This window comes from Osmerus eperlanus, chromosome 6 (assembly GCF_963692335.1).
Source record: "Osmerus eperlanus chromosome 6, fOsmEpe2.1, whole genome shotgun sequence".
Lineage (NCBI taxonomy): Eukaryota > Metazoa > Chordata > Actinopteri > Osmeriformes > Osmeridae > Osmerus > Osmerus eperlanus.
Window position 1 is genome coordinate 14,829,571 of NC_085023.1, and position 14,416 is coordinate 14,843,986.

The 14,416-nt window shown below is 43.2% G+C and overlaps 1 protein-coding gene across 3 annotated transcripts in view; it reads right to left on the bottom strand.

Annotated features, from left to right (window-relative positions):
* LOC134022350 (cGMP-dependent protein kinase 1) overlaps window positions 1-10,571 on the bottom strand; it is a 52,641-nt gene extending 42,070 nt beyond the window's left edge. Inside the window, exons 1-2 of one of the 3 annotated variants that reach the window (XM_062463810.1) lie at window positions 9,971-10,571; window positions 2,362-2,528 (exon numbers count right to left, since the gene is read on the bottom strand). In XM_062463810.1, the coding sequence (XP_062319794.1) occupies window positions 2,362-2,528; window positions 9,971-10,227 (424 nt within the window). In that variant the 5' untranslated portion in view covers window positions 10,228-10,571. Of the gene's footprint in view, window positions 1-2,361; window positions 2,529-5,967; window positions 6,536-9,970 lie in introns of those variants that run through there. The other 2 variants (XM_062463811.1, XM_062463809.1) reach the window with 2 other exon arrangements.
* Window positions 10,572-14,416: the final 3,845 nt, after the last annotated feature.

The following is a 14,416-nucleotide window of genomic DNA, read 5'->3' on the forward strand; positions in this document are numbered from 1 at the left end:
ACTATTCCCGTCTCAGCAGCCTCCAGAAACACCTTTCCAGCGCACACCTGGCTGCTATCTGACAGGTATGTCCTTGTTTAATGAGTTTTGGGTGCAATTAACTTCGCTGTTGAACGGTGGAGAAATAAGGGAAGTTGTAAAGTGTTGGAAGCACTTGATAATAATTGGATTTGATTATCCCTGCTATTATCTCCTTTAAACACCTAAAAGATTGTTCACTGACTATACTCCCAATCAGAAGCACTGATCATCCCCTGGGAACAGGTTAATTTCCTTGATTCTGCAATTAGTGTTTCGAGGCTGCTTGATACAATGTATTACAACCATTAGCTGACATAAGTAGAGAGACATGTCAGCCATGCACACATACACATATGACAACACACACAATGAGTGCACAAGTGTGTTCATAATGTGTAGAACACAAGTACAGACACACACACACACACACAGAGGGTGCACACACTGAGCATAGAAACACATATAAACAGAGGACCCACACACAAAGATAAACTACGGACAGAACACTAGGGCAGTGTGACATACTCTGCAACACCCTGACCGTCCTACTTAGAAAGGTCACAGGCTCTGGCCTCCTCCCATCCTCCACTAAGAGCCTTAGACCTCTGGGGATGACATACCTAACCTTTATCCTTTTTTACAGTGGAGACTTAAGAGGTAAAAGCAGTTATTAGAAAAAACTGACAAGACGGATATATCCTTTACAACCATCAAGAATTAAAGGACTACTGGCAATGACCAACATATTCTCAATTCAGTTTCATTCAATGAACAAATCTTTCAGTGTTGAATTTGATGCCCTTTCTTCCATAAAACACCTCTTACTATATTACTGTCAGTGAGCAACTCCCACAGCCCCCAAACCTTCCCTCCATTGCCATCTATGCATCATTTTCCTCTAACTGCACTTTAGTGAGAAAGGATTCATCAGAAACTGAGAGAGACCCTTGAGCACCACAGGGTGTCCATTCCATTCAAGCAGATGAAGTAGGACATGGAAAAACACGCGCACACACACACATAAATACACACCTCCAAACGGCATTGAAAGTGACACACACTGTCACTTTCACTCTCTCCCACAAATGTGCACATGCAAGGACGCACCACACAGGGACAACCATTTCGTGAAGGTTTGGGGGTCTAATTGACAAATAACGGTTGCTATGAATCAACCTGACCATGTTTATTCGCAGCACACAGCAAAGCTAATTCTTTTGATCTTACTCCCCCAAAACAGACACAGACAGAAACAAACAACCCTACATATATTAGCCTTTGCGAAACTGTCCATCAAATATGATGGAGCATTGCAGGGACCCCCCCTCGCAAACACAATCCCACCGAAATGTCACCGGCTCCTCCGTCTCCCATCTTTCTCATGCAGCGAGCCAGTAGGAGGCGCAAGCGAGCCAGTAGGAGGCGCAAGCGAGCCAGTAGGAGGCGCAAGCACCAGAGGGGAGGGAGGCGCAGCATCAGAGGGGAAGGAGGTGGAGCTGGGGAGGAGAGAGGGAGCTCCTCCAGGGAGCAGAGCCTCTCGGAACAGATGGACAAGGGTAAGGACAGAACTCTTCTCGGCTGATGCTGGCTGCTACAGTAAGGAGGTGTCTTCACAAGCCCAGAGTTGAAAGCCCTGAACACACTGTGCTATCCTGAGACCTGAGTTCCCGGACGTCTGCTGGACAAGAATAGACTACCGCCGTTCCCTGAGGCTGAGAGTCGCCCGGGCCGATCAATAATCATGTTTATTATGGGAATTAAAAAAGTGAGTTGGTATTATGTGAGCCGCTCTGAAGAGCAGACAGAATGCCATTCTCGCCTCGGAAATTCCAAATGCCCAGTCCTGATTCAGTAACACACTACAGAACCTATAATTAAAATCAGTGGCTTGAACAGAACCACTGGCCTTCTGGTGATGTCAATCAATATGATTGAAGGTGGTCTCACACAAACACAATTAACTTAAAATGCCACTGATCGCATATCTACCTCCAGCATGGAAACGACTTCAACACTGATTACACACATTCTCATACACACACAATTTTTATTGGGTACTATACTAAAGACCTTGAAATGTCATTTTTCATCGTTCTATGGTAGTAAAAGTAATGCCTTTGAACTGCCTAAAAAAATCCTGCAGGGTCAAAATAGCAGGTGCTAAGGAAAGCAAATGCTCTGAGAAAGTTTTATTTGAGAATAGTTTGACTGGGTTTAACTACTGTCAATGTTTACAAAGAGTCTGACGGAGAGAGACAAGCTGCTGCACGTCTTATACAATCAAGTAAATATTGTGGGAAAATAGAGTGTGCGCTGCACACTGACAATGAGATGTGTTACCTTCCATGACATAGACCAGCGAGCCCACATCTCCCTCCTTGATGATGCAGCTGTCCTTGCCATAATCCACAGGGTACATACAGTCCACTATCTCCTGGATCTGAGACATCTCCAGGTTCTTCATGAAGTCATTGTCCAAGATGGCCTCCTTGATCAGGTCCTTGGACCTGGGAGAATAAACAGAGAAAGAGAGTGCTCAAACAACAGTCGAGAAAGGTATACTTTGATGGAAAAGCTTCAAAAATATTAATGCCTGAACTGAAGTAGGTACAGAAATGTTGTGGGCTTCACACGCAATGTACAGTCGAACACTCACAAACATCTACAGAACATATTCAGCTTCCTTTGTACCATATCCGTCTAAGTCCTTTGACATACATTTGTAAGCCAAATCGGAAAGATTGATTAAAATAGGACTGTGGGCTTTCAACAAAAATATTTTTCCTTTGTTACCGTTTCAAGGTGAAACTTTCTATTTGGCTTCCGTCAACCTTATTTCTCGCTCTTTAAAAGAGACATTTATACTGTTTTATAGGCCTATCTTTCTGTCTCTTCAGTGCCTGGGCTTGCCAGATGGGTGCCATACAGCTAACCACGACACATCTCTGAACGAGGCTAATAACATGTAACGGGGTTAACCCAACAAGGGGACCTTGTCTTCAAAGAGGAGCTTTAATGTTGCAAATCATAGAAAAGGCAGAGGAAACGCTTTCTACCCCTCAAAGGATCCTGGGAATAGAACTCACAAAAGGGGCCGGCAGTTTGAAGCGTTGGCCAGGCTTTTAAAGTCCCGCCCCCTTCTCGCTCTGTGGAAAACCTAGCTCCGGCCCCTTCGTCCCCCTCTCCCTTTTTAGGGGTGACCACACACACAGGAGAGAGGACAACCGAACTGCTAGCTAGGCTAATCTACCCATTTCAGATTGCTTTGATGTGGGACGAGAGGACAAAAATCAAAATAGAAACGAGTCATTGAAATACGGCCCCTCTAGCGTGACAACTGTTATCAACCAAACAATCACAGATATGTACACAGGAGGCATCCAACCGTAGCATGTTGTGACTGATTGTACATCTTGCAATTTGTTATATAAACTGGAGAAGCATTCTTTCAAAGTAATGGTGTTCTTTCAGGATTTATCTCCAGCCCTGCCCTAAATATTAGTCCACACTTGAAACAGGAAGGCACGGTAAGCAGAGGTGCCCTCCCAGAAGCATAACTCTCCCAAGTTCCCCATACTGCATTCCTTATGAAGCTTCCCTCCTTAACCCCAGCCTGTCACAGATTTACACCCAGCAGAGTGAGGGTCCACGGGGATCCCCTGAATGGAGCCTCTGGTGACCAGCTAGCTCCTCGATTCCCCTGCACTGAAGCCAAACAAGCCGTATGCAGGCCTCCTCGTCTCCTTTTCGTGAGACCAGATACATTTGCGTGATCCACCAGTAAGGTTTGGGAACTGAACAAGGTCTGCCTTCCTTAAAAGGAGAAACTATGCTCTTTTAGAAGCAAAAAAAAAACAAAAGGAAAGGCTGAGAGGGGCAGCTACTGAGAGAAAGAGAGCAAGTGAGAAAGAGTGTGTGAGAGAGAGAGAGAGAGAGAGAGAGAGAGAGAGAGAGAGAGAGAGAGAGAGAGAGAGAGAGAGAGAGAGAGAGAGAGAGAGAGAGAGAGAGAGAGAGAGAGAGAGAGAGAGAGAGAGAGAAAGGGAGCCGGCAGAAGAGATGGCTGTATCTGAGAGAGAGATTCTAGTGAACATGTAAACAATTACTTTGCACTTTTTACATTCCACTATAACCTACACTGGTAGACCAGATAACAGACCCATCCTGTTTTAAAATCAGGGACCTGAAAAAGTAGAGGGGAAAAAACATAAACATGTTCAATATAATCATAGCATTAATAAGGACTACAAGTGGTCCAAACCAATTATAATTTTCTCCCCAGGTGCACAAAACTCATGTTGACATCAAATTCTGTTTTTTTTCGAGGTTGTCTGTACCCATTTCAAATTTCATTTAATTTCTCCTTAATGTCTCTATTCAGTGGGAATCCACACAGATGCACAGGTCCAGCCTGGAGAGAGAAATACCTTACTGGTTGACTAGCTGACTGTCTGAATCCAGATTGTGTCCTTATCTGAAATCACATGGGGGATACCAGCTGACCATGTCTACCAGTGCATTTTACCTCGGCACAGAAAAGTCTGGCAAGTGAATTAGAATTGCTTTCCATGTATGGCAGAGGAACGCGAGAGGTAGAACCAAGATTAATAGCTTCAAACAACAAACCCCTTCTTGTTGACTGTTCTTCAACGAAAGCCCTCAAATCATTTTTGCAGACCAGCGGGATAAAACCACTCTTATCTGGACCTGCATAGGCACAGCTGGGTTCACAGCAGAGGCCATTACTTCCTTTATTTCTATCTCGTTTGATGTGTCATGTAGCACACTATTTTCAGCGTGAGAGTGAGGGGCAGCACATATACAGTGAAAAACTAAAACTAAAGGACAGATATTCCAATTTTGGAAATGCTTTTTGTGTGAATGGAATGTTACAAATTCAGAATTTGGGAAAATCTGCATTGATTCTGCAATAATTGAACTGTTTTGAAGAACTAAATGTGGAGGGTCAGTCAAATCAACTGGGAGGTGACTACACAACACATTTTTACAAGTGAAAGAGGACAATTCAGACTGATTGTGTGTGTACGTGTGTGCGTGTAGGTGTGTGTGTGTACGTGTGTGTCTGCGAGAGAGGGATAAAGAGGAGGATAGAGAGAAAGAATGAGAGAGTGTGGCAAAAGAGGGGGGGTGAGAGAGTGGGGGGTGAGAGAGTAGGGGTTGGAGAGAGATAGTGAGAGAACGAGAGATTACGTAAGAGACTAGTCGAAACAGAACGTAAGCATGCCATGCAGCCTGGCACCCTATTTTATCAGCATTTTGATTAAAACAAGCATCCATTCTTCTGCCAGATCCACTGCTACCATCTCCATAATACTCTCAGACATCACTGTATCACTGAACATGTCATCACAGAGGATAGTATATTTTCATCTCATCTTAACTGAGATCTGACTAAGAAGATGTGATGCATCATGTCTCACAAGTGTTGTTGAATGCCACTGAACTGAGACATCTCTCACCCTGCTTGGTGACAGAATGCAGAGGAATACACCCAGGAGAGGTTTAGCCTTCCTAAACTTAAACTCACATCTGCCACTGTTTCCTAATCTTACAACAGGCAATTTCACCTTGTGCCAGTGTGTGTGTGTGTGTGTGTGTGTGTGTGTGTGTGTGTGTGTGTGTGCGTGTGTGTGTGTGTGTGTGTGTGTGTGTGTGCGTGCGTGCGTGCGTGTGTGTGTGTGTGTGTGTGTCTGTATGTATGTGTTTAGAGAGAGTATGTATTTACAACATTTTGTTTTTAAAAAGGGTACGCCTAATAAGTAAAATGCATAGGATGTACATCGCATGCAGTCAGATCTATAATTTATATACTGACACCACAGGTGTCATATTTAATGCACAGCAAACGTCCATAAACAGTGGAAGGAAGGGTTGTCTACAATAGCAAATGAAAATAATCCTAAAACTTCACGTGAGCTGTACACCTACTGTGGGCTTTTGGGGTAGAACGGCAGAGTTACGTGACTAAGCTCTTGGATGTCGAATACGGTCGGTTCGGCAGAAATAGCCTGTCTTTTAGTCCGTTGCTGCTCGTGCAGTTCGGTCTGTTTGTGGACTTGTTGGGTTGCAGGTTTTATAACCGAACGGTATTTATCCAGTTCGTTCTGTAGTTTCTGTATTAGCTCATCCTTCTGGTCGAGTTCCAGCTCCAACTCGTCTATGAGCGCGTCTCGCTGCCGCAACTCTTCGATCTTCTCCTGCAGCGCATATTGGAGGTCGCGCAAGGTACCCATCTTCATCTGCACTACGCTAAGAAACTTTATCAAAAGCTTTCCGGTTGATACTTTACTGTGTCTCTCCTCTACCTTTGGAAATTAAAACTTTATCCCGCATCAACAGCTTCAAAAGGCACTCCCTCCTTGAATGGTAGACGGCTTTCCGTTAACGACGGGTGTTCAAAATCTCATTGAGTGGGAGCAGACTGCCAAGGCGATTCCCAAAAGCACACTAGACAGAAAATGTAAAGTTTTCCCTCAGCAGAGTGGACAGTCCTCCCCAAGTGTGTCAGGCTGCGACCCGAGAGAGCACAAGGCGAGAAGGGCGCCTACAGGAATCCAAGGCACAATGCAGTCTGTGCGTGAAACAAGTGCTCTGTCATTCGATCCCCCAAGTCTCTCAACTCAGAGAGCATGGCAAACTGTCATGCAACAATAATAACCCAAATAGGTTTTGAATGATATTGATTTGGTTAATACATAAGGTAGGCTTATGGGAAGCTAAGGGATTACATTTTTAATGCGCTCTAAATATAGTAACTTTATCCCGTTTCCTGTCCTGTTTTGTAAAGAAAAAAGTGGAGGCCAAATAAGGCACACAAACAGCAATTCCATTCAGAAAACTAGTAGCATGTGACAGGATCATGTCAGTATAACCCCACCTGCAATATGATTGCAGGTGGGGTTGAAAAGAAAAGATGACTAGCCTATGAGAAGTTCATATACGTACCAGGGCCCAAGAACAAAGAAAGTACTATAGAAAATCAAAAACAACTCTGGATGAAAACACAGATCAAGAATAATAATGATAATGATCGATCCCTTCAGTGAAGGTGGAAATTCCACTGGTGAGGTAACCCTAATCTGCATTCCTGGTGTAATAGATTTCCTCAGCTCTAAGTACTACTGGCGCTATAATTTATTCCAACCTCCCACCTGAGACCCATTGAACTACATTAGATCTCTCATTCATTGCTAAAGGTCTAATCTTACAGACATTACATTTTAAAATCCAGTAGTAAAACCTGTGGATAGAGAGGTTAGGATATTATTACCTTTTTGCATTTGTTATACCAATCAAAAGGATGTGTTGTTTGAGGTTTTAAAGTCAGTGAAGATAATCACAGTGTTCAAAGGGAAACAAGTGGTTATATATCTATACGAGCTGACAAGGTTATAACTTTTTCTCCTTGTTCATGTCTAGGATGCAGGGTTACAATGTGTACATTGTAAGTGTACAATGTGAGGTTTGTTAAGAAGCTCTGATCTAGTTATAGCATGGTCAGGTAGTAGCCCCTGGGAAGGGTCTCATGACTGGAGAACAGATCATAGCTGCCCCCTAGTGGTGGTTAGCAAACAATGTGGTGAGAGGGAGATAGTGGAATGGTGGAAAGTCGTGATCAAGTCACATTTATCTTTAGCACAGAGTTGTGGTGCAGATTCTGTAATAATGTCCTTAACGTTTTCATCAATGTCGAAACTTTGGAGTACCTCCACTTTTAAAGAGGATTTATAAGTAGTGTTACTAATCATTGCAGAACCACTGGCAAGGGGATTGTGACCAAAATATTATTGTGAGTCTGTAATGGGATCTACAGTAAAAATAAATATTCAAGTAAATATCAAACAACTCAATTTAGTTCAAAAGATGTACTAAATAGTTTGATACAGGAAGAATGTGGATCACTGATGCAAAATAATTCAGAGTCAGATTCAAACTTATAAGTATAAACTTAAAGAGGACCTCCAGGGTTTACAATCAGTCCAAACAACTCACCTGTAAAGAATTGCATACAACTTCTCAGCATGACAAATGAAATACACCTGCTGAACACAAATAATCAAGTCCACCCATTGACCAGCACTTCATGTCAAGGACAACAGACCAGGTTTCAACATGGAATCCATTTGCTTTGTGATAAACAGGGAGTGCTTTGTTCACTCATGTTAAATTCCCAATTCAAGATAACTTTATTTCTCTCCTCCCTGTCAGTCTTCTCAAACTCCCTTTTCTCCTAATCTATCCATAATTCTCCTCATCCTCCTCTCTATATTCCCTCAACTAATCAATGGGCCCTCCCATTGCCCTTCAAAGCACCTTTGTGTCAGAGACACAGGCTTTAAATTTCACCTAGCTAAACTTCCAACTCAGCCCTTTCCTATGCAGATCGATGGAAACAGGATCCATTGCCCCATGCTGCTGTAACCTGATGAGCGGGAGCTGTTGACTGGTGCTAGGTTCTGACTCTAATGGGGGTCACACTGTCTCTGACCCCTGCCCATCCTGCGAGGCTGACTGTCAGGTGGACAGCGGCGAACCTGTTAGATAACCAGTGCTGGGAACACACTCAATAAGCAGCAAGGAGGGAAGAAAGCTGTAGTCTAATCAACCGCCTGTGTCTTTGGAACACGGCAACCTCCTGTTCCAATCAGAATCAGTATGACAATTGTTCACCATTTATGTTTTGTTTTACTGAGTTTTCATGACCAAGCTAACCAAGCTTTGATGTCTACCTGTGGATGCACTAAGAGTCACTCATCGTCTCCAAATTCCTAAATGATTGACACGTGTCAGTTGCACTGTCATATAGAAAGTTGTATGTAAGAATCCAGTACAATTTCGTCTGGGTCTACAACCTTGGCCTAGAGTCTGTCTAGCTTGAGGTTTCATTCATACAAATAGAGCTAGATGGACTGACACACAGAGAAATTGTCTAGTCACGAATTAATGAATGTTAATACAATTTGGGTTGTAATTTCTGTCCATGTGCATTAGGTAAGTTATTTTTCCTAATTCGTTTTTGATTAGAGAGAGGGGGGAGGGGGGACAGAGTGTGTGTCAAATCAATAAGGTGCTAAAAGGAGGTAGAATACAATACAATTGATGTACAACAGTAACGGTATCCTACATGGCAATTTAGGAATACTACTTTTATATCGAGCTTTTTGTAAAGCTTTTTGGACGAATACGAGTGTATTAGTCTGCTATAGTATTTCAACATCCAGAGATTCACCGAATGAGCTAAAATTGCCTCATCTATTGATTAATGCATTTCTTGCCATGCCCTAACTTTGCCCTAACCATTTATTAGGCGCACTTTTCTGGGATAGCTCTAGAAAAACTGTGGACAATAAGAAAGCTCCGCAGCTTCAAAAGCGCGGCGCAAGGTGATAAAGGTAGCATATGGTCAAACAAAGCGTTTTCTAATGGAGTATTAAATATCCTCAGACGTGCACTTCAAGAGCTCAGTGTTCAGCTACTAAAAGCCAATAATGCATCGTACTTCCTCCACTCCCCGTCCTATGGGACTCCAATGATGGATCGGATCAATTATAATCCCTCTCTGAAGCTTGCCCTGGAGCAGCGTCATCCCATCGGCCCTGAGAATGGGAGCGTTACCCCATTCATGCTCTTAACAGCATCCCTTTCTCCTTAAAGCGTGACTTGTGTGGTCATAGACGAATTGTTGACTGTCAGGTCAACATTCTCTAACTATTTCTACAAAGTAAACAAACCCCACACCTTACTCAAAAGACATGGCCATATTCTTAATGTCCTATTTCTACAAAGTAAACAAACCACACACCTTACTCAAAAGGCATGGCCATATTCTTAATGTCCTAATTCCGCAAGGCGTAGCCTCATTCATGAGCGTACTTCACTGAACATCAACCACATTCAACGGATGAGTCTCAATATTTTTTTACTTTCTTACCAGTCAGACTTGGCATATTTTCTAAAAGCTTGTCTTGACAGATCTTGGTACGTTTGAGGCTCTGCAGAGATGCCTTGAGCCCTCCTGGTCCTCGGTCCTATAAGTTGGGCGCTGGGCAAAACAGACTGACATTTGTGTAGTTTCCTTTTCAATTCTTGAATCTCATCCTCCCTATCAGCCAGCCGCCTCTCCAAGTCTCGTATCCTTTCCTCCTTCAGAATTAGAATCTTGGCAAAGTCCTCCTCCAGGTCACTCATGTTGAAATTGCGTAAAACTTCACTGCTATTCCCAATTGTTACGATAACTCCTACCACCTACGAGCGAACAAGTTGTAATCTGGCAAATACCTTTCTGAGAAAAAATACTGTTACTCCGAAACGCAACTGGAGAGCCCGATGAAATCCACGTGTTTAATTTTGTAGGAGAAAACAGGACAGGAAAGCGGGATTTAACACCGGGGAGCGGACCGATTGATGGACCGCTCTGCACTACAGTCCGCCGATCCTCGAGGGAACTACTGATGATCCTTCATTGAGAAACCAATTAGAGCAGCTCTTTCTCTTTGAGGACGCAGACCGCCATACCAGACCGCCATACCGTGGCAGAAAACTCGTCCTCCGGAGCAGATTGTGGATCGCTGGACGCCCTAACAATTATGCCACACCATGACTTTTTTCTTTACGTTGACAAATTCTCACTGTCTTCAAAAACAACCCTTCAATGAGCAAACGAATGCTACGTGAGTCCTGCTGACGCACAACAGTGAAACTTGATCTGGCATTGGGTATGATTCATTATACTAGACAGGACGGTTGGTTCGGGCATCCCCAAAGCACCCAATTTCATCATCAGACATAAAAACGGCAAAGTCCCTCGCATGCATGCTTACTATTTAGACAAAATAATGAAATGGTACAAATGCATTCATGAAAGTATACTTTCATGAAAAAACGCACTCATCACAAACCTCCTATTGTACATTTTTTGCTTGGGTTTATGCTCTAAAATAGATAGTTTCAAATGCTCTTTCACACACACACACACACACACACACTGTGACACACACAAACACCCTCACATACACAAACAAACAACACACCATAGACATGAATACCAGAGAAACACAGCCATGCTGTAAACCCAATCTTCAAACAGAGCTCCACTGACTACACATCATTTTTCATCCACTGCCCAAATCCATCTCAGCTCACTGAATTCATCGAAAGAGTGAGTTGGGTGCCGGAGGATTCTTTCATTAAAATTCGAAGTTAAAAATAGAACAGTTAGATCCATCATTTTGAAGCAGAGTTCATATTAATGTGCCCCTTTTCAGTTCTTCACATCTCAAAGACCTAACTCTCTTTTTCAAGCTAAAACATATTGACAGGTAAGGTTGGCTACAACTATGTTTCATACTGATTAACATCCATGAGGCATTTTGCTCTTCCAGTTGAGCACCACTAATAAAGCGTGTTTGTTTTTTAACATGAGTACAATGGCATTGTGAGGCTTTACATAAACATTTGCCACTGCTGGGGGATGGGAATGTAATACAACCACAAATAATCAAATCGTATTGATGACCCAGCAAGAGACGCAACTTTAGTCTCACAGGATCCAAACATTTGTCCCTCCTACCGTGAGGTAATACTGTTGTTTTGTTGACTTGGTGTAGTTAATAGACTGTTACGGAATCAGATGTGACAGTATGAAGGACCAAATCATGAACTGGATTCTGCTGACGAAATTATGAATCCATCACTCATAGATACAACACTGACAGTGTGCCCTTCAAAACCATATCAAATAATGACAAAAATGTATGCTGACAATGCATGTGTGCAAGAGCTGAAAGAACATTCATTCAACAATAGCCTGTAGGTGTGTACTCAACTCAGTCTATACTGTACATAAAATGTGAGCTCAGTGTTAGCAAGATATATTCGATATCTCCGATGCCTAGCTAAACAATAACACATAGTATGGGAACAGACAACAACTAGTCAGTGTCTGACACCACAGTCAATGTGATACAATGCCCCAACTCGCTGTCTTCTCTCCCATTGCTGTTTCCCTACCGAATACAGAGTCTTACTGTAGCTTGTATGTTGCAAAGGTGCATTCATTCATGCAAGTGTTATGGTATTTTTAGGAGATCTCACTGGATGGTTCAACCAAAGTTGTTTTTCTTCCTATTGGCACAGTACAGTGGTGCCTCCCTTTAATAGCCTCAGGGACAGATCAGTTTACAGACGAGCAAGGCTAACCATTAGACACTGCTTTCCTGTAACACACCATTTACAACACACACACACACTCACACACCACCTGGGGTTATATGTAGGCACACAAACTGAGACATACCATCCAGGATTATTGACAAACATACATGGCCCTCATGCAAGGCTCTTACAAACACACACACATGCACACGCATGTACAGGCATGCACCCTCATGACTGTCATTTCTGTGGAAACCCGAGAAGGGATTACACATGCAGATGATGATGTTGGACACAGTCGATGCTGTTGGCCTCCGGAGCCGTGCTGGTTCCCCCCCCCCCCCCCCCCTCCCCCCCGAGCCTCCTGATGGCTTTGAGCCTGCGATGCAGCCAAGGCCTCCTCTCTCTCTGTGGAGCATCTGATGCCTCTGGTCTCTCTGGTGCTCCTAGTACCGCTGCTTTAGAGAGAGATGGAGACAGTTGGCTTCTAGCCCCAGGCCGTTCCCTCAGAGGGGAATGAGGCAGGCAGAGCAAGGGAGCAGGGAGAGGGGCTGCCTCTCCATCAGACCAGAGACACCCACTTCCTATGATGTTCCAGCATGACAACAGACTGGCTCACATGGCTCAGTTCTACATTACATTGTTACATTCATGTCGGGCAGGTCTGGTTAAGTTCAAAGGATCACAATTGAACTGTTCTCCCTTTGAAAAATAAAAACAATTTATTAGTGGTTTGGAACCAAATTAAGAGCAAAGTGTAATATGGATGTCACAATCCTAGCTAGTATCTTTCCTAACAATGGTGTCTATCTTTGACTTTGGCCATAACTGTGTCATGTGGAACTGAACTTTGGCATCACAGCATACAAGACTGAAACCTCCTATCGCACCACAGATGGTTTCCTCCTCAGGAAATTGAAAGAGGATGAAACCTCCTTCCTGCCTCTCAATTAGCCCTGTCACAATTTAATAGATAAGAAGTTCCTTGTCATTTTCAGCTGTTCCGCTGAGTCTGAACACAGAGCGAAGACAGGATGGCAGCCTTGGTTACAGATTAAGTTCTCTATGATCAAAAGCTCAGCAGTAATCTCTCTGAAACGTGACGGTTGAGACAGTACGTAGAGGTCCCTGTCTTGTTTTTCAGATTTCAACAGTCAGGAACAAGGTGTAGGTTAAAGGTTAGGTCCTTCTAATACTATCACAGAGGTGATGTGCATGGGTGGAATGTCAGAGGTCACAAGCAGGAATGTCTAGCGCTCCTCACCGTCCAGGTGTCCTAAAAGAACAACAACATTAGCGCCTGGAGTCATGTGACCACAGACCTCAGAAGAGGTCTCATGACGCACAGTTTGGTTAGCATGGTTAGATGACTGTATCTGCTTTAAATATACTGTACAAAGCCTGCTCAAGATAAACCCAGAGTAATGTTAATATACTGTATTTATATGTTCATTCCATGTGATGAGAATTATATGAAGCATCATGTTTTTGTTCAAGAGAATGTGACTCATACAAAGTTGATATGATTACGGAGAAATGCCATGCCATGGAAAACTATAGATAAGACCATTCTGAAACCAAACATGGTAAAATGGCTGATTTGGCAGCTAGTTGTTGTATGCGGTTGGTCCTAGATCCTTCCTGGTCTGATAAGGACACGGGTTGTCTGTTTCGGCTGCAGGGGAGGGTGAACAAGGACATGACACAAGGAGACAGTGTGATTCCTCTCTGTCATTTGCCTCTGTCTGCCCCAGGTTTCCTCTCAGATAGGCAGGCTTATTTCGAAGCAGACTGGAGGGTATCCACTGAGCTGAAACAGGATTATTTTTTCTCCAGCTTCTCCAATTATTTCTGGAATGGAATAATAGACTAACATTCAGTCAGGGGATCCATCAGTGAATCCAGCCAGTGTCCGTTGCCTGTCCCTTAGTGTGTGTCTCTTCCATCAGGAATCAAAGATAACGTGTTCAGTTTGAGGCCATTGTTCTGTTTCCTGATGGGGCACGTAATCATTCTTAAACACTCTGGTCCATGTTATCCCTAATGAGGTCCCTGTTCTCTTTTGGAAACTAACTAGATCCTGAAGAGTTACTACTTCAAACTGCTTTTCAAGAATTAAAATCTGACAATACAAATACTAATACATTGCAGAATTAGACGTTTTTGAAGTTCTACTTTTAGGAATCAATCAGCATTCCACTGTGCATTTCTATCTTTAATAGAA